Source organism: Callionymus lyra, chromosome 15 (genome assembly GCF_982586985.1).
Source record: "Callionymus lyra chromosome 15, fCalLyr1.hap1.1, whole genome shotgun sequence".
Taxonomy (NCBI): Eukaryota; Metazoa; Chordata; class Actinopteri; order Syngnathiformes; family Callionymidae; genus Callionymus; species Callionymus lyra.
In genome coordinates this window covers 8,823,745-8,847,894 of record NC_141832.1, presented here as the reverse complement: position 1 = coordinate 8,847,894, position 24,150 = coordinate 8,823,745, and the positions used below count along the sequence as shown (strand labels likewise).

Here is a 24,150-nt window from a genome sequence, read left to right as displayed (position 1 = left end):
GTCGATAAAAACATGAGAAAATCGAAACATGAGTGAGATTTTTGAACCAAACGAATCACAGTGAAATAAATGAAAAGTCAAACAAAAACCCAAGTGTTTGGCTCAGTGAACGATCCTGGAGAGATTTGAGAACGAGGCGTAAACAACGAGAAGCTGCTGAGTTTGCAGGAAGTCCTGAGATGAGATGAAGCGGGCGAGATGATTGACAGCTGCTCGTCTTACCCGAGGTGACCTGAGGGGGGAGAGTCTGGAGTTTCTTTCACCTCCTTGTTCGGGGCAGAACCCAGACCGAGTCGGCACCTTGAGACATTCCACACGTCAAGATCCAGGACACACACACACACACACACACACACTCACCTGCACGACTGCAGCTGCACCACAGCGCCACCATCAGGCCGACGCCCAGCAGGAACGCCGCCGACACGACCCCCACCAGCGACCCGGTTCTGACCCACTCGTCCTCCTCCCACTGTCCCCTCCGTCCGGAGCGCTGCGGTTCCCACCTGCCGGGCTCGCTGACCACCAGGGTGCTGGACAGGATCCTGGTTTCACACCCAGACTGGACACAAGAGCCACGGGTCAGGATGACCGCGGTCGCCACGGCAACGAGTACACAAGCTGTGTGTTGTGAAAGTTTTCCGAGAGGTTGAATATTTCTTCGCTACCTTGTGTTCGGAAGACACCAGCGGGCGGAGTCGCCCCCCGTGACAGTCCTCGTCCTCCTGGGCTCGACCCAGGACCTCCTCCTCAGACCCGCACAGCTGCAGGCGGCAGTGCAGGAACTGAAGCGGGTCGTCGAAGAGGGACGGGAGTCCGAAGCTGAACCTCACCCTCCTCCCCTCCTCCTCCTCCCCCTCCCCCTCTTCCTCCAGAGTGGGGTCCACAGAACACCCCTGTCTGATGAGGTCCCACACAGGGTCCAGTTTGGGGTCAGGGTGAGGCGAGACGACGCAGGACTCCACCTCCGCCGAATCGACGCGACCCGTCACCGACACCTGCGGGGAGTCGAGGGCGAGTCGTCAAGCGGTCGACTCACCTGGGCGGGTGAGATCGTGTGACCCACCTGGACGTAGACCCTGTGACCCGGGGCGACCACGCACGGCTCCGAGTGTCGCCGCTCGAAACTCTCCGAGGCGAAGAGATCCAGGTGGAGTCCAGGCCCGGGTCTGGGTCCAGGACCAGGTGGTGACCAGAGGGTGAGGTCTCCGGGCTGCAGGTCCTCGTCGCCGTCCTCGTCCCAGTGAGCCGGGGGCCCAGGGTAGGGAGCGGTGCAGGTGAACTGGACGCACAACGCACATGAGGCGACTTGTACGGACCCACAACAAGCAGACGCACTCACAGCAACACTCAGAGGACTAGATGACCTCTTGGTCCTGGGGTCGTCCCTCCACAGCAAAACCTGCAACGGCAGTTGTTGGTTCAATTCCCGAAAAACATGTATGACTGAAACAAACAACAGAATAGACTCTTAACGTCGGCCAGTGAAGTCCTGAGACTAGTCGAGTTTCAAGTCCTGAATCATGTCTTTAGCCGACTGTTAAGATCCTGAGTCGATCCTCAAGTCAAGTCTTAACTTGAGTGTCTAGTCAAGTCCTAAGTCAAGTCTTAAGTCTGGTGTTGAGTCAAGTCCTGATTCAAGTCTTAAGTCGAGTGTTGTGTCAAGTCATGAGTCAAGTCTTAAGTTGAGAAAAATCGTGAGTCAGGTCTTAAGTCGAGTGTCAAGTGAAGTCCTGATTCAAGTCTTAAGTCGAGTGTTGTGTCAAGTCATGAGTCAAGTCAAGTCTTAAGACGAGTGTCGAGTCAAGTCCTGATTCAAGTCTTAAGTCGAGTGTCGAGTCAAGTCCTAAGTCAAATCCCGAGTTGAGCGTTAAGTCAAGTGTTAAGTCTTGATAGCAGTCGTGAGTAGAGTCCTTTCGTTGAGTCCAAGGTCCCGGCTTAGGTCAATTCGTTTGTTATGTCTCGTGTGTCTTTCTTGGTGTTTCCTGTTTTTATTTTGAAACCTGCTCCCTTCTGTGTCTTTGAGTTTCCTTTCCGGTCCCTCCCCCTGCCGATTGTTATTGTCTTCACCTGTCTTGTGTTCTCCTGCTGATTGTTATTGTCTTCACCTGGTCTTGTGTTCTCCTGCTGATTGTTATTGTCTTCACCTGGTCTTGTGTTCTCCTGCTGATTGTTACTGTCTTCACCTGTCTTGTGTTCTCCTGCTGATTGTTATTGTCTTCACCTGTCTTGTGTTCTCCTGCTGATTGTTATTGTCTTCACCTGTCTTGTGTTCTCCTGCTGATTGTTGTTGTCTTCACCTGGTCTTGTGTTCTCCTGCTGATTGTTATTGTCTTCACCTGTCTTGTGTTCTCCTGCTGATTGTTATTGTCTTCACCTGTCTTGTGTTCTCCTGCTGATTGTTATTGTCTTCACCTGTCTTGTGTTCTCCTGCTGATTGTTATTGTCTTCACCTGGTCTTGTGTTCTCCTGCTGATTAGTTATTATCTTCACCTGTCTTGTGTTCTCCTGCTGATTAGTTATTGTCTTCACCTAGTCTTGTGTTCTCCTGCTGATTAGTTATTATCTTCACCTGTCTTGTGTTCTCCTGCTGATTAGTTATTATCTTCACCTGTCTTGTGTTCTCCTGCTGATTGTTATTGTCTTCACCTGGTCTTGTGTTCTCCTGCTGATTGTTATTGTCTTCACCTGTCTTGTGTCCTCCTGCTGATTAGTTATTGTCTTCACCTGTCTTGTGTTCTCCTGCTGATTAGTTATTATCTTCACCTGTCTTGTGTTCTCCTGCTGATTGTTATTGTCTTCACCTGGTCTTGTGTTCTCCTGCTGATTGTTGTTGTCTTCACCTGGTCTTGTGTTCTCCTGCTGATTGTTATTGTCTTCACCTGTCTTGTTTTCTCCTGCTGATTGTTATTGTCTTCACCTGTCTTGTGTTCTCCTGCTGATTGTTATTGTCTTCACCTGTCTTGTGTTCTCCTGCTGATTGTTATTGTCTTCACTGGGTCTTGTGTTCTCCTGCTGATTAGTTATTATCTTCACCTGTCTTGTGTTCTCCTGCTGATTAGTTATTGTCTTCACCTAGTCTTGTGTTCTCCTGCTGATTAGTTATTATCTTCACCTGTCTTGTGTTCTCCTGCTGATTAGTTATTATCTTCACCTGTCTTGTGTTCTCCTGCTGATTGTTATTGTCCTCACCTGGTCTTGTGTTCTCCTGCTGATTGTTATTGTCTTCACCTGTCTTGTGTCCTCCTGCTGATTAGTTATTGTCTTCACCTGTCTTGTGTTCTCCTGCTGATTAGTTATTATCTTCACCTGTCTTGTGTTCTCCTGCTGATTGTTATTGTCTTCACCTGGTCTTGTGTTCTCCTGCTGATTGTTATTGTCTTCACCTGTCTTGTGTCCTCCTGCTGATTAGTTATTGTCTTCACCTGTCTTGTGTTCTCCTGCTGATTAGTTATTGTCTTCACCTGCCTTGTGTTCTCCTGCTGATTAGTTATTGTCTTCACCTGGTCTTGTGTCCTCCTGCTGATTAGTTATTGTCTTCACCTGGTCTTGTGTTCTCCTGCTGATTAGTTATTGTCTTCACCTGTCTTGTGGTCTCCTGCTGATTGTTATTGTCTCCACCTGTCTTGTGTTCTTCTGCTCCACAGCTGCCACTGATTGCTGGCAGCATCTTATTCTGTTCACTCTCCCTCAGTCTTTGTCGGTTCGTCACACTTGTTGTCCTGTTTTTGTCTAGTTCGTGTTTCACGTTATAGACTCAAGTATAGTCAAGATTGTTTAGCCTTCCTGGTTTTGACCCTGGTACGTTTTCTCGTTTTTCTGCCTGCCTGTGACCTTGACCTGTTGTTTGGATATCGTACCTGTTTGCTGTATATTCCTGGATTACCTGTGACGATCCTCTGCCTGCTCCTAATAAAACTGTCAAGTTTGACGAACACTTTCTGCTCCTGGGTTTCCTTCCGCACCATGACATTGTTACTCAAGTCCTGAAGCGAGTCTTGAGTAGGATCTTCAGTCAAGTCTTGAATCAAGTCCCAAATTGCATCTTAAGTCAAGTCATGTTAAAGTCGAGTTGAGTTGTGGGTCAAGTCCTAAGTCAAGGGTCAAGTATACTCCTGCGTTAGGTCTTAAGTCCAGTGCCACGTCAATTCTCCAGAGGATCTTGTCTCACCGTGTTCTGGTACTGGACCGACCCGGCCTGCATGGATCCTTCAGTTCCACAGGAAATGACTGGAAACACCAACAGGAAGTGGCGTCCGTTGGACTGAGCCCGACACGCCGGGTCCTGCAGCGTCACCACGGACACGGACAAACTCTGGGGAAGAGCAGAACCGTGAGACTGGCTCCGCTCCAGGTCTCTGATGGAGGACTGAGCTGGTGAGAGGTTCTGTGAGTGAAGTCTTGTGACTCGAGCGTCATGTCAGGAATGTGAGCAGTGAAGTGTGAAGACCTGCAGGACTGCGGCGTCCATCATCACGCTGAGACGACCGTCCTCACACTGGACCGACAACCTCTGCTGTCGCACACTCTGACGCTCGCCGACACTCCACACGTCCTCTGAAGACACAACACACACGTGAAGAGTCCACAACAACACACACACATGAAGAGTTGACAACAACACACACATGAAGAGTCCACAACAACACACACATATGAAGAGTCCACAACAACACACACATATGAAGAGTCCACAACAACACACACATATGAAGAGTCCACAACAACACACACATATGAAGAGTCCACAACAACACACACACATGAAGGGTCCACAACAACACACACACATGAAGAGTTGACAACAACACACACATGAAGAGTCCACAACAACACACACATGAAGAGTTGACAACAACACACACATGAAGAGTCCACAACAACACACACATGAAGAGTTGACAACAACACACACATGAAGAGTCCACAACAACACACACACATGAAGAGTTGACAAAAACACACACACATGAAGAGTTGACAAAAACACACACGTGAAGAGTCCACAACAACACACACACACATGAAGAGTCCACAACAACACACACACATGAAGAGTTGACAACAACACACACATGAAGAGTCGACAACAACACGCATAAGAAGAGTCCACAACAACACACACTTGAAGAGTTGACAACAACACACACATGAAGAGTCCACAACAACACACACATGAAGAGTTGACAACAACACACACGTGAAGAGTCCACAACAACACACACGTGAAGATTCCACAACTACACACATATGAAGAGTCCACAACAACACACATATGAAGAGTTGACAACAACACACACATGAAGAGTTGACAACAACACACACGTGAAGAGTCCACAACAACACACATATGAAGAGTTGACAACAACACACACGTGAAGAGTCCACAACAACACACACGTGAAGAGTCCACAACAACACACATATGAAGAGTTGACAACAACACACATATGAAGAGTTGACAACAACACACACATGAAGAGTTGACAACAACACACACATAAAGAGTCCACAACAACACACACATGAAGAGTCCACAACAACACACACACATGAAGAGTTGACAACACCACACACATGGAGAGTCCACAACAACACACACATGAAGAGTTGACAACACCACACACATGGAGAGTCCACAACAACACACACATGAAGGGTCCACAACAACACACACACATGAAGAGTTGACAACACCACACACATGGAGAGTCCACAACAACACACACATGAAGAGTTGAAAGCAACACGCACATGAAGAGTTGACAACAACACACACATGAAGAGTCGACAACAACACACACATGAAGAGTTGACCACAACACACAGATGGAGAGTCCACAACAACACACATATGAAGAGTCCACAACAACACACACATGAAGAGTTGACAACAACACACACGTGAAGAGTCCACAACAACACACACGTGAAGTGTCCACAACAACACACATATGAAGAGTCCACAACAACACACATATGAAGAGTTGACAACAACACACACATGAAGAGTCCACAACAACACACACACATGAAGAGTTGACAACACCACACACATGGAGAGTCCACAACAACACACACATGAAGAGTTGACAACACCACACACATGGAGAGTCCACAACAACACACACATGAAGAGTTGACAACACCACACACATGGAGAGTCCACAACAACACACACGAAGGGTTGAAAGCAACACGCACATGAAGAGTCGACAACAACACACACATGAAGAGTCGACAACAACACACACATGAAGGGTCGACAACAACACACACATGAAGGGTCAACTACAACACAAACAGATGAAGAGTTGACAACAACACACACATGAAGAGTTGACAACAACACACACGTGAAGAGTCCACAACAACACACACGTGAAGAGTCCACAACAACACACCCACATGAAGAGTTGACAACACCACACACATGGAGAGTCCACAACAACACACACATGAAGAGTTGACAACACCACACACATGGAGAGTCCACAACAACACACACATGAAGAGTTGACAACACCACACACATGAAGGGTCAACTACAACACAAACAGATGAAGAGTTGACAACAACACACACATGGAGAGTCCACAACAACACACACATGAAGGGTCAACTACAACACACACATGAAGGGTCAACTACAACACACACATGAAGGGTCAACTACAACACAAACAGATGAAGAGTTGACAACAACACATACATGAAGAGTTGACAACAACACACACGTGAAGAGTCCACAACAACACACACGTGAAGAGTCCACAACAACACACACGTGAAGAGTCCACAACAACACACATATGAAGAGTCCACAACAACACACATATGAAGAGTTGACAACAACACACACATGAAGAGTTGACAACAACACACACATAAAGAGTCCACAACAACACACACATGAAGAGTCCACAACAACACACACACATGAAGAGTTGACAACACCACACACATGGAGAGTCCACAACAACACACACATGAAGAGTTGACAACACCACACACATGGAGAGTCCACAACAACACACACATGAAGGGTCCACAACAACACACACACATGAAGAGTTGACAACACCACACACATGGAGAGTCCACAACAACACACACATGAAGAGTTGAAAGCAACACGCACATGAAGAGTTGACAACAACACACACATGAAGAGTCGACAACAACACACACATGAAGAGTTGACCACAACACACAGATGGAGAGTCCACAACAACACACATATGAAGAGTCCACAACAACACACACATGAAGAGTTGACAACAACACACACGTGAAGAGTCCACAACAACACACACGTGAAGTGTCCACAACAACACACATATGAAGAGTCCACAACAACACACATATGAAGAGTTGACAACAACACACACATGAAGAGTCCACAACAACACACACACATGAAGAGTTGACAACACCACACACATGGAGAGTCCACAACAACACACACATGAAGAGTTGACAACACCACACACATGGAGAGTCCACAACAACACACACATGAAGGGCTGAAAGCAACACGCACATGAAGAGTTGACAACAACACACACATGAAGAGTCGACAACAACACACACATGAAGGGTCGACAACAACACACACATGAAGAGTCGACAACAACACACACATGAAGAGTCGACAACAACACACACATTAAGAATTTACAACAACACACACATGAAGGGTCAACTACAATACAAACAGATGAAGAGTTGACAACAACACACACATGAAGAGTTGAAAGCAACACACACATGAAGAGTTGACAACAACACACACATGAAGAGTCGACAACAACACACACATGAAGAGTTGACCACAACACACACATGAAGTGTCAACTACAACACAAACAGATGAAGAGTTGACAACAACACACACATGGAGAGTCCACAACAACACACACATGAAGAGTCCACAACAACACACACATGAAGGGTCCACAACAACACACACATGAAGGGTCAACTACAACACACACATGAAGGGTCAACTACAACACAAACAGATGAAGAGTTGACAACAACACACACATGAAGAGTTGACAACAACACACACGTGAAGAGTCCACAACAACACACACGTGAAGAGTCCACAACAACACACCCACATGAAGAGTTGACAACACCACACACATGGAGAGTCCACAACAACACACACATGAAGAGTTGACAACACCACACACATGGAGAGTCCACAACAACACACACATGAAGAGTTGACAACACCACACACATGAAGGGTCAACTACAACACAAACAGATGAAGAGTTGACAACAACACACACATGGAGAGTCCACAACAACACACACATGAAGGGTCAACTACAACACACACATGAAGGGTCAACTACAACACACACATGAAGGGTCAACTACAACACAAACAGATGAAGAGTTGACAACAACACATACATGAAGAGTTGACAACAACACACACGTGAAGAGTCCACAACAACACACACGTGAAGAGTCCACAACAACACACACGTGAAGAGTCCACAACAACACACATATGAAGAGTCCACAACAACACACATATGAAGAGTTGACAACAACACACACATGAAGAGTTGACAACAACACACACATAAAGAGTCCACAACAACACACACATGAAGAGTCCACAACAACACACACACATGAAGAGTTGACAACACCACACACATGGAGAGTCCACAACAACACACACATGAAGAGTTGACAACACCACACACATGGAGAGTCCACAACAACACACACATGAAGGGTCCACAACAACACACACACATGAAGAGTTGACAACACCACACACATGGAGAGTCCACAACAACACACACATGAAGAGTTGAAAGCAACACGCACATGAAGAGTTGACAACAACACACACATGAAGAGTCGACAACAACACACACATGAAGAGTTGACCACAACACACAGATGGAGAGTCCACAACAACACACATATGAAGAGTCCACAACAACACACACATGAAGAGTTGACAACAACACACACGTGAAGTGTCCACAACAACACACATATGAAGAGTCCACAACAACACACATATGAAGAGTTGACAACAACACACACATGAAGAGTCCACAACAACACACACACATGAAGAGTTGACAACACCACACACATGGAGAGTCCACAACAACACACACATGAAGAGTTGACAACACCACACACATGGAGAGTCCACAACAACACACACATGAAGGGCTGAAAGCAACACGCACATGAAGAGTTGACAACAACACACACATGAAGAGTCGACAACAACACACACATGAAGGGTCGACAACAACACACACATGAAGAGTCGACAACAACACACACATGAAGAGTCGACAACAACACACACATTAAGAATTGACAACAACACACACATGAAGGGTCAACTACAATACAAACAGATGAAGAGTTGACAACAACACACACATGAAGAGTTGAAAGCAACACACACATGAAGAGTTGACAACAACACACACATGAAGAGTCGACAACAACACACACATGAAGAGTTGACCACAACACACACATGAAGTGTCAACTACAACACAAACAGATGAAGAGTTGACAACAACACACACATGGAGAGTCCACAACAACACACACATGAAGAGTCCACAACAACACACACATGAAGGGTCCACAACAACACACACATGAAGGGTCAACTACAACACACACATGAAGGGTCAACTACAACACAAACAGATGAAGAGTTGACAACAACACACACATGAAGGGTCAACTACAACACACACATGAAGGGTCAACTACAACACAAACAGATGAAGAGTTGACAACAACACACACATGGAGAGTCCACAACAACACACACATGAAGGGTCAACTACAACACAAACAGATGAAGAGTCGACAACAACACACACATGAAGGGTCAACTACAACACAAACAGATGAAGAGTCGACAGCAACACACACATGAAGGGTCAACTACAACACAAACAGATGAAGAGTCGACAACAACACACACATGAAGGGTCAACTACAACACAAACAGATGAAGAGTCGACAACAACACACACATGAAGAGTTGAAAACATAAACATGAAGGGTCGACAACACAACACACATCCACTCACAGTGATGACAACAACACACACATTGACCTACAGTGACAACAACAACACACACATTGACTCACAGTGATGAGAACAACACACAGGGACTCACAGTGATGAGAACAACACACACAGGGACTCACAGTGAAGACAACAACACACATTGACTCACACACACACCAGTGTCTTGACTCCCGGCTAGCTGGACCAGGAAGCGGTTGGCGAGGCTCGCCTCAGTGTACGACGCCACCTTGTGGTAGCCGTGGTCTCTGGTCCAGAGGAGCAGGTCGGACACACTGGACAGGTCGGGGTCCACAGAGGTCGATAGGGTCAGGTGGGGCTCTGGGGGGTGCGGGGGAGACACACTGTGGGAGGACTGGACAGAGACCACCGTGAGTGACGAGTCATGACGTGTAAGTGAGTCACAGAGCTGCTCACGTGGACCAGGACTCGACCCCGGACTCCTGGAGCCGCGATCGCCCAGTGGACCGGCACCGAGCTGCTGAGCACCAGGACCACCTGAAGTTGCGAGGAGGCGTCAGGCGGGGGCAGCAGAGAGACGCTCACCTCCACCTGAAGGGAACTGAGGACGACAGTGAAGGTCGTGACTCTGACTTGTGTTGTGACTCTGACTCGTGTCGTGACTCTGACTCGTGTCGTGACTCTGACTTGTGTTGTGACTCTGACTCGTGTCGTGACTCTGACTCGTGTCGTGACTCTGACTTGTGTTGTGACTCTGACTCGTGTCGTGACTCTGACTCGTGTCGTGACTCTGACTTGTGTTGTGACTCTGACTCGTGTCGTGACTCTGACTCGTGTCGTGACTCTGACTTGTGTCGTGACTCTGACTCGTGTCGTGACTCTGACTCGTGTCGTGACTCTGACTCGTGTCGTGACTCTGACTTGTGTCGTGACTCTGACTTGTGTCGTGACTCTGACTCGTGTCGTGACTCTGACTCGTGTCGTGACTCTGACTCGTGTCGTGACTCTGACTTGTGTCGTGACTCTGACTCGTGTCGTGACTCTGACTCGTGTCGTGACTCTGACTCATGTCGTGACTCTGACTCATGTCGTGACTCTGACACTCGTGTCGTGACTCTGACTCGTGTCGTGACTCTGACTCATGTCGTGACTCTGACTCATGTCGTGACTCTGACTTGTGTTGTGACTCTGACTCGTGTCGTGACTCTGACTCGTGTCGTGACTCTGACTCGTGTCGTGACTCTGACTTGTGTTGTGACTCTGACTCGTGTCGTGACTCTGACTCATGTCGTGACTCTGACTCGTGTCGTGACTCTGACTCGTGTCGTGACTCTGACTCGTGTCGTGACTCTGACTTGTGTTGTGACTCTGACTCGTGTCGTGACTCTGACTCGTGTCGTGACTCTGACTCGTGTCGTGACTCTGACTCGTGTCGTGACTCTGACTCGTGTCGTGACTCTGACTCGTGTCGTGACTCTGACTCATGTCGTGACTCTGACTCGTGTCGTGACTCTGACTCGTGTCGTGACTCTGACTCATGTCGTGACTCTGACTCGTGTCGTGACTCTGACTCGTGTCGTGACTCTGACTCATGTCGTGACTCTGACTCGTGTCGTGACTCTGACTCATGTCGTGACTCTGACTCGTGTCGTGACTCTGACACTCGTGTCGTGACTCTGACTCATGTCGTGACTCTGACTCGTGTCGTGACTCTGACTCATGTCGTGACTCTGACTCGTGTCGTGACTCTGACACTCGTGTCGTGACTCTGACTCGTGTCGTGACTCTGACTCATGTCGTGACTCTGACTCGTGTCGTGACTCTGACTCGTGTCGTGACTCTGACTCATGTCGTGACTCTGACTCGTGTCGTGACTCTGACACTCGTGTCGTGACTCTGACTCGTGTCGTGACTCTGACTCATGTCGTGACTCTGACTCGTGTCGTGACTCTGACTCGTGTCGTGACTCTGACTCATGTCGTGACTCTGACTCGTGTCGTGACTCTGGTACTCGTGTCGTGACTCTGACACTCGTGTCGTGACTCTGACTCGTGTCGTGACTCTGACTCATGTCGTGACTCTGACTCGTGTCGTGACTCTGACTCATGTCGTGACTCTGACTCATGTCGTGACTCTGACACTCGTGTCGTGACTCTGACTCGTGTCGTGACTCTGACTCGTGTCGTGACTCTGACTCGTGTCGTGACTCTGACTCATGTCGTGACTCTGACTCATGTCGTGACTCTGACTCGTGTCGTGACTCTGACTCATGTCGTGACTCTGACACTCGTGTCGTGACTCTGACTCGTGTCGTGACTCTGACTCATGTCGTGACTCTGACTCGTGTCGTGACTCTGACTCGTGTCGTGACTCTGACTCATGTCGTGACTCTGACTCGTGTCGTGACTCTGACTCATGTCGTGACTCTGACACTCGTGTCGTGACTCTGACACTCGTGTCGTGACTCTGACTCATGTCGTGACTCTGACTCGTGTCGTGACTCTGACACTCGTGTCGTGACTCTGACTCGTGTCGTGACTCTGACTCGTGTCGTGACTCTGACACTCGTGTCGTGACTCTGACACTCGTGTCGTGACTCTGACTCGTGTCTTGACTCTGACTCGTGTCTTGACTCTGACTCGTGTTGTGACTCTGACTCGTGTCTCTGACTCGTGTTGTGACTCTGACTCGTGTCGTGACTCTGACTCGTGTCTTGACTCTGACTCGTGTCGTGACTCTGACTCGTGTTGTGACTCTGACTTGTTTCGTGACTCTGACACTCGTGTCGTGACTCTGACTCGTGTCGTGACTCTGACTTGTTTCGTGACTCTGACTTGTGTTGTGAATCTGACTCATGTATGGACTCTGACTCGTGTCGTGACTCTGACTTGTGTTGTGACTCTGACTCGTGTCGTGACTCTGACACTCGTGACGTGACTCTGACTCGTGTCGTGACTCTGACTTGTTTCGTGACTCTGACTTGTGTTGTGACTCTGACTTGTGTTGTGACTCTGACTTGTGTTGTGACTCTGACTTGTGTTGTGACTCTGACTTGTGTTGTGACTCTGACTTGTGTTGTGACTCTGACTCGTGTCGTGACTCTGACACTCGTGTCGTGACTCTGACTCGTGTCGTGACTCTGACTTGTTTCGTGACTCTGACACTCGTGTCGTGACTCTGACTTGTGTCGTGACTCTGACTTGTGTCGTGACTCTGACTCGTGTCGTGACTCTGACTTGTGTCGTGACTCTGGCACTCGTGTCGTGACTCTGACTCGTGTCGTGACTCTGACTCGTGTCGTGACTCTGACTCGTGTCGTGACTCTGACTCGTGTCGTGACTCTGACTCGTGTCGTGACTCTGACTCGTGTCGTGACTCTGACTCGTGTCGTGACTCTGACTCGTGTCGTGACTCTGACTCATGTCGTGACTCTGACTCGTGTCGTGACTCTGACACTCGTGTCGTGACTCTGACTCGTGTCGTGACTCTGACTCATGTCGTGACTCTGACTCGTGTCGTGACTCTGACACTCGTGTCGTGACTCTGACTCATGTCGTGACTCTGACTCGTGTCGTGACTCTGACTCATGTCGTGACTCTGACTCATGTCGTGACTCTGACTCGTGTCGTGACTCTGACACTCGTGTCGTGACTCTGACACTCGTGTCGTGACTCTGACTCATGTCGTGACTCTGACTCGTGTCGTGACTCTGGCACTCGTGTCGTGACTCTGACACTCGTGTCGTGACTCTGACTCGTGTCGTGACTCTGACTCGTGTCGTGACTCTGACTCGTGTCGTGACTCTGACACTCGTGTCGTGACTCTGACTCGTGTCGTGACTCTGACTCGTGTCGTCACTCTGACTCGTGTCGTGACTCTGACTCGTGTCGTGACTCTGACTCGTGTCGTGACTCTGACTCATGTCGTGACTCTGACTCGTGTCGTGACTCTGACTCGTGTCGTGACTCTGACACTCGTGTCGTGACTCTGACTCGTGTCGTGACTCTGACTCGTGTCGTCACTCTGACTCGTGTCGTGACTCTGACTCGTGTTGTGACTCTGACTCATGTCGTGACTCTGACTCGTGTCGTGACTCTGACACTCGTGTCGTGACTCTGACTCGTGTCGTGACTCTGACACTCGTGTCGTGACTCTGACTCGTGTCGTGACTCTGACTCATGTCGTGACTCTGACTCGTGTCGTGACTCTGACACTCGTGTCGTGACTCTGACTCGTGTCGTGACTCTGACTCGTGTCGTGACTCTGACTCATGTCGTGACTCTGACTCGTGTCGTGACTCTGACACTCGTGTCGTGACTCTGACTCGTGTCGTGACTCTGACTCATGTCGTGACCCTGACTCATGTCGTGACTCTGACTCGTGTCGTGACTCTGACTCATGTCGTGACTCTGACACTCGTGTCGTGACTCTGACTCGTGTCGTGACTCTGACTCATGTCGTGACTCTGACTCGTGTCGTGACTCTGACTCGTGTCGTGACTCTGACTCATGTCGTGACTCTGACTCGTGTCGTGACTCTGACTCATGTCGTGACTCTGACACTCGTGTCGTGACTCTGACACTCGTGTCGTGACTCTGACTCATGTCGTGACTCTGACTCGTGTCGTGACTCTGACACTCGTGTCGTGACTCTGACTCGTGTCGTGACTCTGACTCGTGTCGTGACTCTGACTCGTGTCGTGACTCTGACACTCGTGTCGTGACTCTGACTCGTGTCGTGACTCTGACTCGTGTCGTGACTCTGACACTCGTGTCGTGACTCTGACACTCGTGTCGTGACTCTGACTCGTGTCTTGACTCTGACTCGTGTCTTGACTCTGACTCGTGTTGTGACTCTGACTCGTGTCTCTGACTCGTGTTGTGACTCTGACTCGTGTCGTGACTCTGACTCGTGTCTTGACTCTGACTCGTGTCGTGACTCTGACTCGTGTTGTGACTCTGACTTGTTTCGTGACTCTGACACTCGTGTCGTGACTCTGACTCGTGTCGTGACTCTGACTTGTTTCGTGACTCTGACTTGTGTTGTGAATCTGACTCATGTATTGACTCTGACTCGTGTCGTGACTCTGACTTGTGTTGTGACTCTGACTCGTGTCTTGACTCTGACACTTGTGTCGTGACTCTGACACTCGTGACGTGACTCTGACTCGTGTCGTGACTCTGACTTGTTTCGTGACTCTGACTTGTGTTGTGACTCTGACTTGTGTTGTGACTCTGACTTGTGTTGTGACTCTGACTTGTGTTGTGACTCTGACTTGTGTTGTGACTCTGACTCGTGTCGTGACTCTGACACTCGTGTCGTGACTCTGACTCGTGTCGTGACTCTGACTTGTTTCGTGACTCTGACACTCGTGTCGTGACTCTGACTTGTGTCGTGACTCTGACTTGTGTCGTGACTCTGACTCGTGTCGTGACTCTGACTTGTGTCGTGACTCTGGCACTCGTGTCGTGACTCTGACTCGTGTCGTGACTCTGACTCGTGTCGTGACTCTGACTCGTGTCGTGACTCTGACTCGTGTCGTGACTCTGACTCGTGTCGTGACTCTGACTCATGTCGTGACTCTGACTCGTGTCGTGACTCTGACTCGTGTCGTGACTCTGACTCGTGTCGTGACTCTGACTCGTGTCGTGACTCTGACTCGTGTCGTGACTCTGACACTCGTGTCGTGACTCTGACTCGTGTCGTGACTCTGACTCGTGTCGTGACTCTGACTCGTGTCGTGACTCTGACTCATGTCGTGACTCTGACTCGTGTTGTGACTCTGACTCGTGTCGTGACTCTGACACTCGTGTCGTGACTCTGACTCGTGTCGTGACTCTGACTCATGTCGTGACTCTGACTCGTGTCGTGACTCTGACACTCGTGTCGTGACTCTGACTCGTGTCGTGACTCTGACTCGTGTCGTGACTCTGACTCATGTCGTGACTCTGACACTCGTGTCGTGACTCTGACTCATGTTGTGACTCTGACTCGTGTCGTGACTCTGACACTCGTGTCGTGACTCTGACTCGTGTCGTGACTCTGACTCATGTCGTGACTCTGACACTCGTGTCGTGACTCTGACTCGTGTCGTGACTCTGACTCGTGTCGTGACTCTGACTCGTGTCGTGACTCTGACACTCGTGTCGTGACTCTGACACTCGTGTCGTGACTCTGACTCGTGTCTTGACTCTGACTCGTGTCTTGACTCTGACTCGTGTTGTGACTCTGACTCGTGTCTCTGACTCGTGTTGTGACTCTGACTCGTGTCGTGACTCTGACTCGTGTCTTGACTCTGACTCGTGTTGTGACTCTGACTTGTTTCGTGACTCTGACACTTGTATCGTGACTCTGACTTGTGTTGGGACTCTGACTTGTTTCGTGACTCTGACACTCGTGTCGTGACTCTGACTCGTGTCGTGACTCTGACTTGTTTCGTGACTCTGACTTGTGTTGTGAATCTGACACTTGTGTTGTGAATCTGACTCATGTATTGACTCTGACTCGTGTCGTGACTCTGACTTGTGTTGTGACTCTGACTCGTGTCGTGACTCTGACACTTGTGTCGTGACTCTGACACTCGTGACGTGACTCTGACTCGTGTCGTGACTCTGACTTGTTTCGTGACTCTGACTTGTGTTGTGACTCTGACTTGTGTTGTGACTCTGACACTCGTGTCGTGACTCTGACTCGTGTCGTGACTCTGACTTGTTTCGTGACTCTGACACTCGTGTCGTGACTCTGACTCGTGTCGTGACTCTGACACTCGTGTCGTGACTCTGACTCGTGTCGTGACTCTGACTTGTTTCGTGACTCTGACACTTGTGTCGTGACTCTGACTTGTGTCGTGACTCTGACTTGTGTCGTGACTCTGACTCGTGTCGTGACTCTGACTTGTGTCGTGACTCTGGCACTCGTGTCGAGACTCTGACTTGTGTTGTGACTCTGACTTGTGTTGTGACTCTGACTTGTTTCGTGACTCTGACTTGTGTCGTGACTCTGACTTGTGTCGTGACTCTGACTTGTGTTGTGACTCTGACTTGTGTTGTGACTCTGACTTGTTTCGTGACTCTGACACCTGTGTCGTGACTCTGACTTGTGTCGTGACTCTGACTTGTGTCGTGACTCTGACTTGTGTTGTGACTCTGACTTGTGTTGTGACTCTGACTTGTTTCGTGACTCTGACACTTGTGTCGTGACTCTGACTTGTGTTGTGACTCTGGCACTCGTGTCGAGACTCTGACTTGTGTCGTGACTCTGACTTGTTTCGTGACTCTGACACTTGTGTCGTGACTCTGACTTGTGTTGTGAATCTGACACTTGTGTTGTGAATCTGACTCATGTATTGACTCTGACTCGTGTTGTGACTCTGACTTGTTTCGTGACTCTGACACTTGTATCGTGACTCTGACTTGTGTTGTGACTCTGACTTGTTTCGTGACTCTGACACTTGTATCGTGACTCTGACTTGTGTTGTGAATCTGACACTTGTGTTGTGAATCTGACTCGTGTCGTGACTCTGACTTGTGTTGTGACTCTGACTTGTTTCGTGACTCTGACACTTGTGTCGTGACTCTGACTTGTGTCGTGACTCTGACACTCGTGACGTGACTCTGACTTGTGTTGTGACTCTGACACTCGTGTCGTGACTCTGACTTGTTTTGTGACTCTGACTTGTGTTGTGACTCTGACACTCGTGTCGTGACTCTGACTCGTGTTGTGACTCTGAGTTGTTTCGTGACTCTGACACTCGTGTCGTGACTCTGACTCGTGTCGTGACTCTAACACTCGTGTCGTGACTCTGACTCGTGTCGTGACTCTGACTTGTTTCGTGACTCTGACACTCGTGTCGAGACTCTGACTTGTGTTGTGACTCTGACTTGTGTTGTGACTCTGACTTGTTTCGTGACTCTGACTTGTGTCTTGACTCTGACTTGTGTCGTGACTCTGGCACTCGTGTCGAGACTCTGACTTGTGTTGTGACTCTGACTTGTGTTGTGACTCTGACTTGTTTCCTGACTCTGACTTGTGTCGTGACTCTGACTTGTGTTGTGACTCTGACTTGTGTTATGACTCTGACTTGTTTCGTGACTCTGACACTTGTGTCGTGACTCTGACTTGTGTCGTGACTCTGACTTGTGTCGTGACTCTGACTTGTGTTGTGACTCTGACTTGTGTTGTGACTCTGACTTGTTTCGTGACTCTGACACTTGTGTCGTGACTCTGACACTCGTGTCGTGACTCTGGCACTCGTGTCGAGACTCTGACTTGTGTCGTGACGCTGACTTGTTTCGTGACTCTGACACTTGTGTCGTGACTCTGACTTGTGTTGTGAATCTGACACTTGTGTTGTGAATCTGACTCATGTATTGACTCTGACTCGTGTTGTGACTCTGACTTGTTTCGTGACTCTGACACTTGTATCGTGACTCTGACTTGTGTTGTGACTCTGACTTGTTTTGTGACTCTGACACTTGTGTCGTGACTCTGACTTGTGTTGTGAATCTGACACTTGTGTTGTGAATCTGACTCATGTATTGACTCTGACTCGTGTTGTGACTCTGACTTGTTTCGTGACTCTGACACTTGTATCGTGACTCTGACTTGTGTTGTGACTCTGACTTGTTTCGTGACTCTGACACTTGTGTCGTGACTCTGACTTGTGTCGTGACTCTGACTTGTGTCATGACTCTGACTTGTGTCGTGACTCTGACTCGTGTCGTGACTCTGACTTGTGTTGTGACTCTGACTTGTTTCGTGACTCTGACACTTGTGTCGTGACTCTGACTTGTGTCGTGACTCTGACACTCGTGACGTGACTCTGACTTGTGTTGTGACTCTGACACTCGTGTCTTGACTCTGACTTGTGTTGTGACTCTGACACTCGTGTCGTGACTCTGACTCGTGTCGTGACTCTGACTTGTTTCCTGACTCTGACACTCGTGTCGTGACTCTGACTCGTGTCGTGACTCTGACACTCGTGTCGTGACTCTGACACTCGTGTCGTGACTCTGACTCGTGTCGTGACTCTGACACTCGTGTCGTGACTCTGACTCGTGTCGTGACTCTGACTCGTGTCGTGACTCTGACTTGTTTCGTGACTCTGACACTCGTGTCGTGACTCTGACTTGTGTCGTGACTCTGACTTGTGTCGTGACTCTGACTCGTGTCGTGACTCTGACTTGTGTCGTGACTCTGGCACTCGTGTCGAGACTCTGACTTGTGTTGTGACTCTGACTTGTGTTGTGACTCTGGCACTCGTGTCGAGACTCTGACTTGTGTCGTGACTCTGACTTGTTTCGTGACTCTGACACTTGTGTCGTGACTCTGACTTGTGTTGTGAATCTGACACTTGTGTTGTGAATCTGACTCATGTATTGACTCTGACTCGTGTTGTGACTCTGACTTGTTTCGTGACTCTGACACTTGTATTGTGACTCTGACTTGTGTTGTGACTCTGACTTGTTTCGTGACTCTGACACTTGTATCGTGACTCTGACTTGTGTTGTGAATCTGACACTTGTGTTGTGAATCTGACTTGTGTTGTGACTCTGACTTGTGTTGTGACTCTGACTTGTTTCGTGACTCTGACACTTGTGTCGTGACTCTGACTTGTGTCGTGACTCTGACACTCGTGACGTGACTCTGACTTGTGTTGTGACTCTGACACTCGTGTCGTGACTCTGACTCGTGTCGTGACTCTGACTTGTTTCCTGACTCTGACACTCGTGTCGTGACTCTTACTCGTGTCGTGACTCTGACACTCGTGTCGTGACTCTGACACTCGTGTCGTGACTCTGACTCGTGTCGTGACTCTGACACTCGTGTCGTGACTCTGACTCGTGTCGTGACTCTGACTCGTGTCGTGACTCTGACTTGTTTCGTGACTCTGACACTCGTGTCGTGACTCTGACTTGTGTCGTGACTCTGACTTGTGTCGTGACTCTGACTCGTGTCGTGACTCTGACTTGTGTCGTGACTCTGGCACTCGTGTCGAGACTCTGACTTGTGTTGTGACTCTGACTTGTGTTGTGACTCTGGCACTCGTGTCGAGACTCTGACTTGTGTCGTGACTCTGACTTGTTTCGTGACTCTGACACTTGTGTCGTGACTCTGACTTGTGTTGTGAATCTGACACTTGTGTTGTGAATCTGACTCATGTATTGACTCTGACTCGTGTTGTGACTCTGACTTGTTTCGTGACTCTGACACTTGTATTGTGACTCTGACTTGTGTTGTGACTCTGACTTGTTTCGTGACTCTGACACTTGTATCGTGACTCTGACTTGTGTTGTGAATCTGACACTTGTGTTGTGAATCTGACTCGTGTCGTGACTCTGACTTGTGTTGTGACTCTGACTTGTTTCGTGACTCTGACACTTGTGTCGTGACTCTGACTTGTGTCGTGACTCTGACACTCGTGACGTGACTCTGACTTGTGTTGTGACTCTGACACTCGTGTCGTGACTCTGACTCGTGTCGTGACTCTGACTTGTTTCGTGACTCTGACACTCGTGTCGTGACTCTTACTCGTGTCGTGACTCTGACACTCGTGTCGTGACTCTGACTCGTGTCGTGACTCTGGCACTCGTGTCGTGACTCTGACTCGTGTCGTGACTCTGACTCGTGTCGTGACTCTGACACTCGTGTCGTGACTCTGACTCGTGTCGTGACACTGACACTCGTGTCGTGACTCTGACTCGTGTCGTGACTCTGACTTGTTTCGTGACTCTGACACTCGTGTCGTGACTCTGACTTGTGTCGTGACTCTGACTTGTGTCGAGACTCTGACTTGTGTCGAGACTCTGCTTGTGTTGTGACTCTGACTTGTGTCGTGACTCTGACTTGTGTCGAGACTCTGCTTGTGTTGTGACTCTGACTTGTGTTGTGACTCTGACTTGTGTTGTGACTCTGACTTGTGTCGTGACTCTGACTTGTGTTGTGACTCTGCTTGTGTCGTGACTCTGACTTGTTTCGTGACTCTGACACTCGTGTCGTGACTCTGACTTGTGTCGTGACTCTGACTCGTGTCGTGACTCTGACTCGTGTCGTGACTCTGACTCGTGTCGTGACTCTGACTCGTGTCGTGACTCTGACACTCGTGTCGTGACTCTGACTCGTGTCGTGACTCTGACTTGTTTCGTGACTCTGACACTCGTGTCGTGACTCTGACTTGTGTCGTGACTCTGACTTGTGTCGTGACTCTGACTTGTGTCGAGACTCTGCTTGTGTTGTGACTCTGACTTGTGTTGTGACTCTGACTTGTGTCGTGACTCTGACTTGTGTCGAGACTCTGCTTGTGTTGTGACTCTGACTTGTGTTGTGACTCTGCTTGTGTTGTGACTCTGACTTGTGTTGTGACTCTGACTCGTGTCGTGACTCTGACACTCGTGTCGTGACTCTGACTTGTGTCGTGACTCTGACTCGTGTCGTGACTCTGACTCGTGTTGTGACTCTGACTCATGTCGTGACTCTGACTCGTGTTGTGACTCTGACTCGTGTCGTGACTCTGACTCGTGTCGTGACTCTGACTCGTGTCGTGACTCTGACTCGTGTCGTGACTCTGACTCGTGTCGTGACTCTGACTCGTGTTGTGACTCTGACTCGTGTCGTGACTCTGACTCGTGTCGTGACTCTCACCCGCACAGACTGGATCCTGCCGAGTGCAGCTTGATCACATGGATCTCAGGCGAGTCTCCGTCGTCTTCAGAGATGCAGCCGAGGACTTCCTGTGGCCGCAGGTCAGAGGTCACATGGTTCTCAGACAGGAAGTTGGACTGAAGCCGGCAAACGGCAGGAAGACTCGGATCTGAACCATCAAACAAGTTTTGACCATCATCCCTTCGAGTCAATGTGTGTGTTGTTGTCACTGTGTGTCAATATTTGTGTTGCTGTCATCACTGTGGGTCAATGTGTGTGTTGTTGTCATCACTGTGAGTCAATGTGTGTTTTGTTGTCAACACTGTGAGTCAATGTGTGTTTTGTTGTTATCACTGTAAGTCAATGTGTGTGTTGTTGTCATCACTGTTAGTCAATGTTTGTGTTGCTGTCATCACTGTAAGTCAACGTGTGTGTTGTTGTCGTCAATGTGAGTCAATTTGTGTGTTGTTGTCATCACTGTAAGCCAATGTTTGTGTTGCTGTCATCACTGTAAGTCAATGTGTGTGTTGTTGTTATCACTGTGTGTCAATGTGTGTGTTGTTGTCATCACTGTGAGTCAATGTGTGTGTTGTTGTTATCACTGTGTGTCAATGTGTGTTGTTGTCATCACTGTAAGTCAATGTGTGTGTTGTTATCAGCACTAAGAGTCAATGTGTGTTTTGTTGTCATCACTGTAAGTCAATGTTTGTGTTGCTGTCATCACTGTAAGTCAAAGTTTGTGTTGCTGTCATCACTGTAAGTCAATGTGTGTGTTGTTGTCATCACTGTAAGTCAATGTTTGTGTTGCTGTCATCACTATGAGTCAATTTGTGTGTTCTTGTCAGCAGTAAAAGTCAATGTGAGTGTTTGTGTCAATTCGAGTCAATGTAAGTGTTTTTGTCGTCACTCCGAGGCAATGTGTGTATTCTTGTCGACTATTCATGTGTGTGTGTGTTGTGTCTCACCCTCCAAGAGTGTGTGTTGTGTCTCACCCTCTCCCAGCCTGATGTAGACCCGGTTCCCTTGAGCGAGGTGGGTCAGGGAGGACAGACCTCCGAGGTGCTGGAGCGTCCAGCGCTGCAGCGCTCGAGGACGTGAGGGCAGCGAAGAAGTCGAGCGAACGTTCAGGTCCAGGGAGTCGGACCGGACGCTGGACGGAGACGACACCAGCACCTTCATCGTCAGGCGGTCCAGTCCGTCGGAGTCCAGACGCCACCTGGTGGTGGTTCTGGAGCTGAGCAGCAGGTGGACGGTCCTGGGCGGAGACAGACCCGAGTGTCTCAACACCAGCGTCACCTGTGGACACCGTCATGAGTTGACCTCTAAGTGACCTTGACATGAGTCCAGTCGACTCGTCACCTCATCGTCGGACATGTTTTTTCGACCCCCCGCTGAGACCACGTGGGTCTCCGTGTCCCCGCTCTCCCGGGCAGCGCATCCTAGTCCGGCCTGGAACCGCTCCAAGAGCGCTCGCACCGGATGTAGCGCCCCTGCTGGCAGCACTGAGCACTGCACCTCGTCCTCCAGCGCTGTCACGTTCAAGAGTAGAATATAACGACAGGTCAGAGGTCAGGAGTGGACCTGAGGAACCTTCAAATATGAAGCAGAACATCTCACCCGTGAGTCTCCTGAGGAGAAGACAGAACACAGTCCATCTGACTGACATGGACGTCGTCGTCATGGTGATTTACAGAGTTGACTGGTTTGATCCTGATCAGAGAAACAAACATTTATCGTTTAATGAGATTTAACATTAAATACATGGGATATGACAACAACACACTGACTCTCAGTGATGTTAACAACAAACACATTTACTCACAGTGATGACAATAACACACACAGAGTCATGGTGATGACAACAGAAAATATGTCGATTCACAGTAATGACAGCAACACACACACTGACTCACAATGACAACAACAAAACACAAAGACTCACAGTGACAAAAACAACACACAAATTGACTCACAGTGACAGCAACAACACACACATTTACTCACAATGACAACAACAACACACAAAGACTCACAGTGACAAAAACAAAACACAAATTGACTCACAGTGACAACAACAACACACAAATTGACTCACAGTGACAGCAACTACACTCAAATACTCACAGTGACAGCAACTACACACAAATTGACTCACAGTGACAACAACAACACACAAATTGACTCACAGTGACAGCAACTACACTCAAATACTCACAGTGACAGCAACTACACACAAATTGACTCACAGTGACAACAACAACACACAAATTGACTCACAGTGACAACAACAACACACAAATTGACTCACAGTGACAGCAACAACACACAAATTGACTCACAGTGACAGCAACTACACTCAAATATTCACAGTGACAGCATCTACACACAAATTGACTCACAGTGACAACAACAACACACAAATTGACTCCCAGTGACAGCA

At 48.8% G+C, this 24,150-nt stretch overlaps 1 protein-coding gene across 1 annotated transcript; it reads right to left on the bottom strand.

Annotated features, from left to right (window-relative positions):
* Positions 1 to 218: 218 nt before the first annotated feature.
* engl (endoglin, like) lies at positions 219 to 23,391 on the bottom strand. Its single transcript, XM_087808355.1, has 13 exons — positions 23,328 to 23,391; positions 23,070 to 23,239; positions 22,703 to 23,006; positions 21,711 to 21,879; positions 10,527 to 10,671; positions 10,269 to 10,464; positions 4,451 to 4,557; positions 4,172 to 4,315; positions 1,343 to 1,402; positions 1,040 to 1,282; positions 669 to 998; positions 381 to 562; positions 219 to 300 (listed from the first exon to the last, which is right to left on the bottom strand). Exons 1-13 carry the CDS (start codon positions 23,389 to 23,391, stop codon positions 219 to 221), a joined length of 2,196 nt encoding a protein of 731 aa, XP_087664481.1.
* Between the last annotated feature and the right edge of the window lie 759 nt (positions 23,392 to 24,150).

Bases quoted from the DNA above. Each gene is read 5' to 3' on its own strand.
- engl (XM_087808355.1), bottom strand. From the start codon at position 23,391: ATGACGACGACGTCCATGTCAGTCAGATGGACTGTGTTCTGTCTTCTC. The intron at 23,007-23,069 runs GTGACGAGTCGA...CGGTGTCCACAG, and splicing joins AAAACATGTCCGACGATGAG to GTGACGCTGGTGTTGAGACA. The intron at 1,283-1,342 runs GTGAGTGCGTCT...TTGTGCGTCCAG, and splicing joins CTAGTCCTCTGAGTGTTGCT to TTCACCTGCACCGCTCCCTA.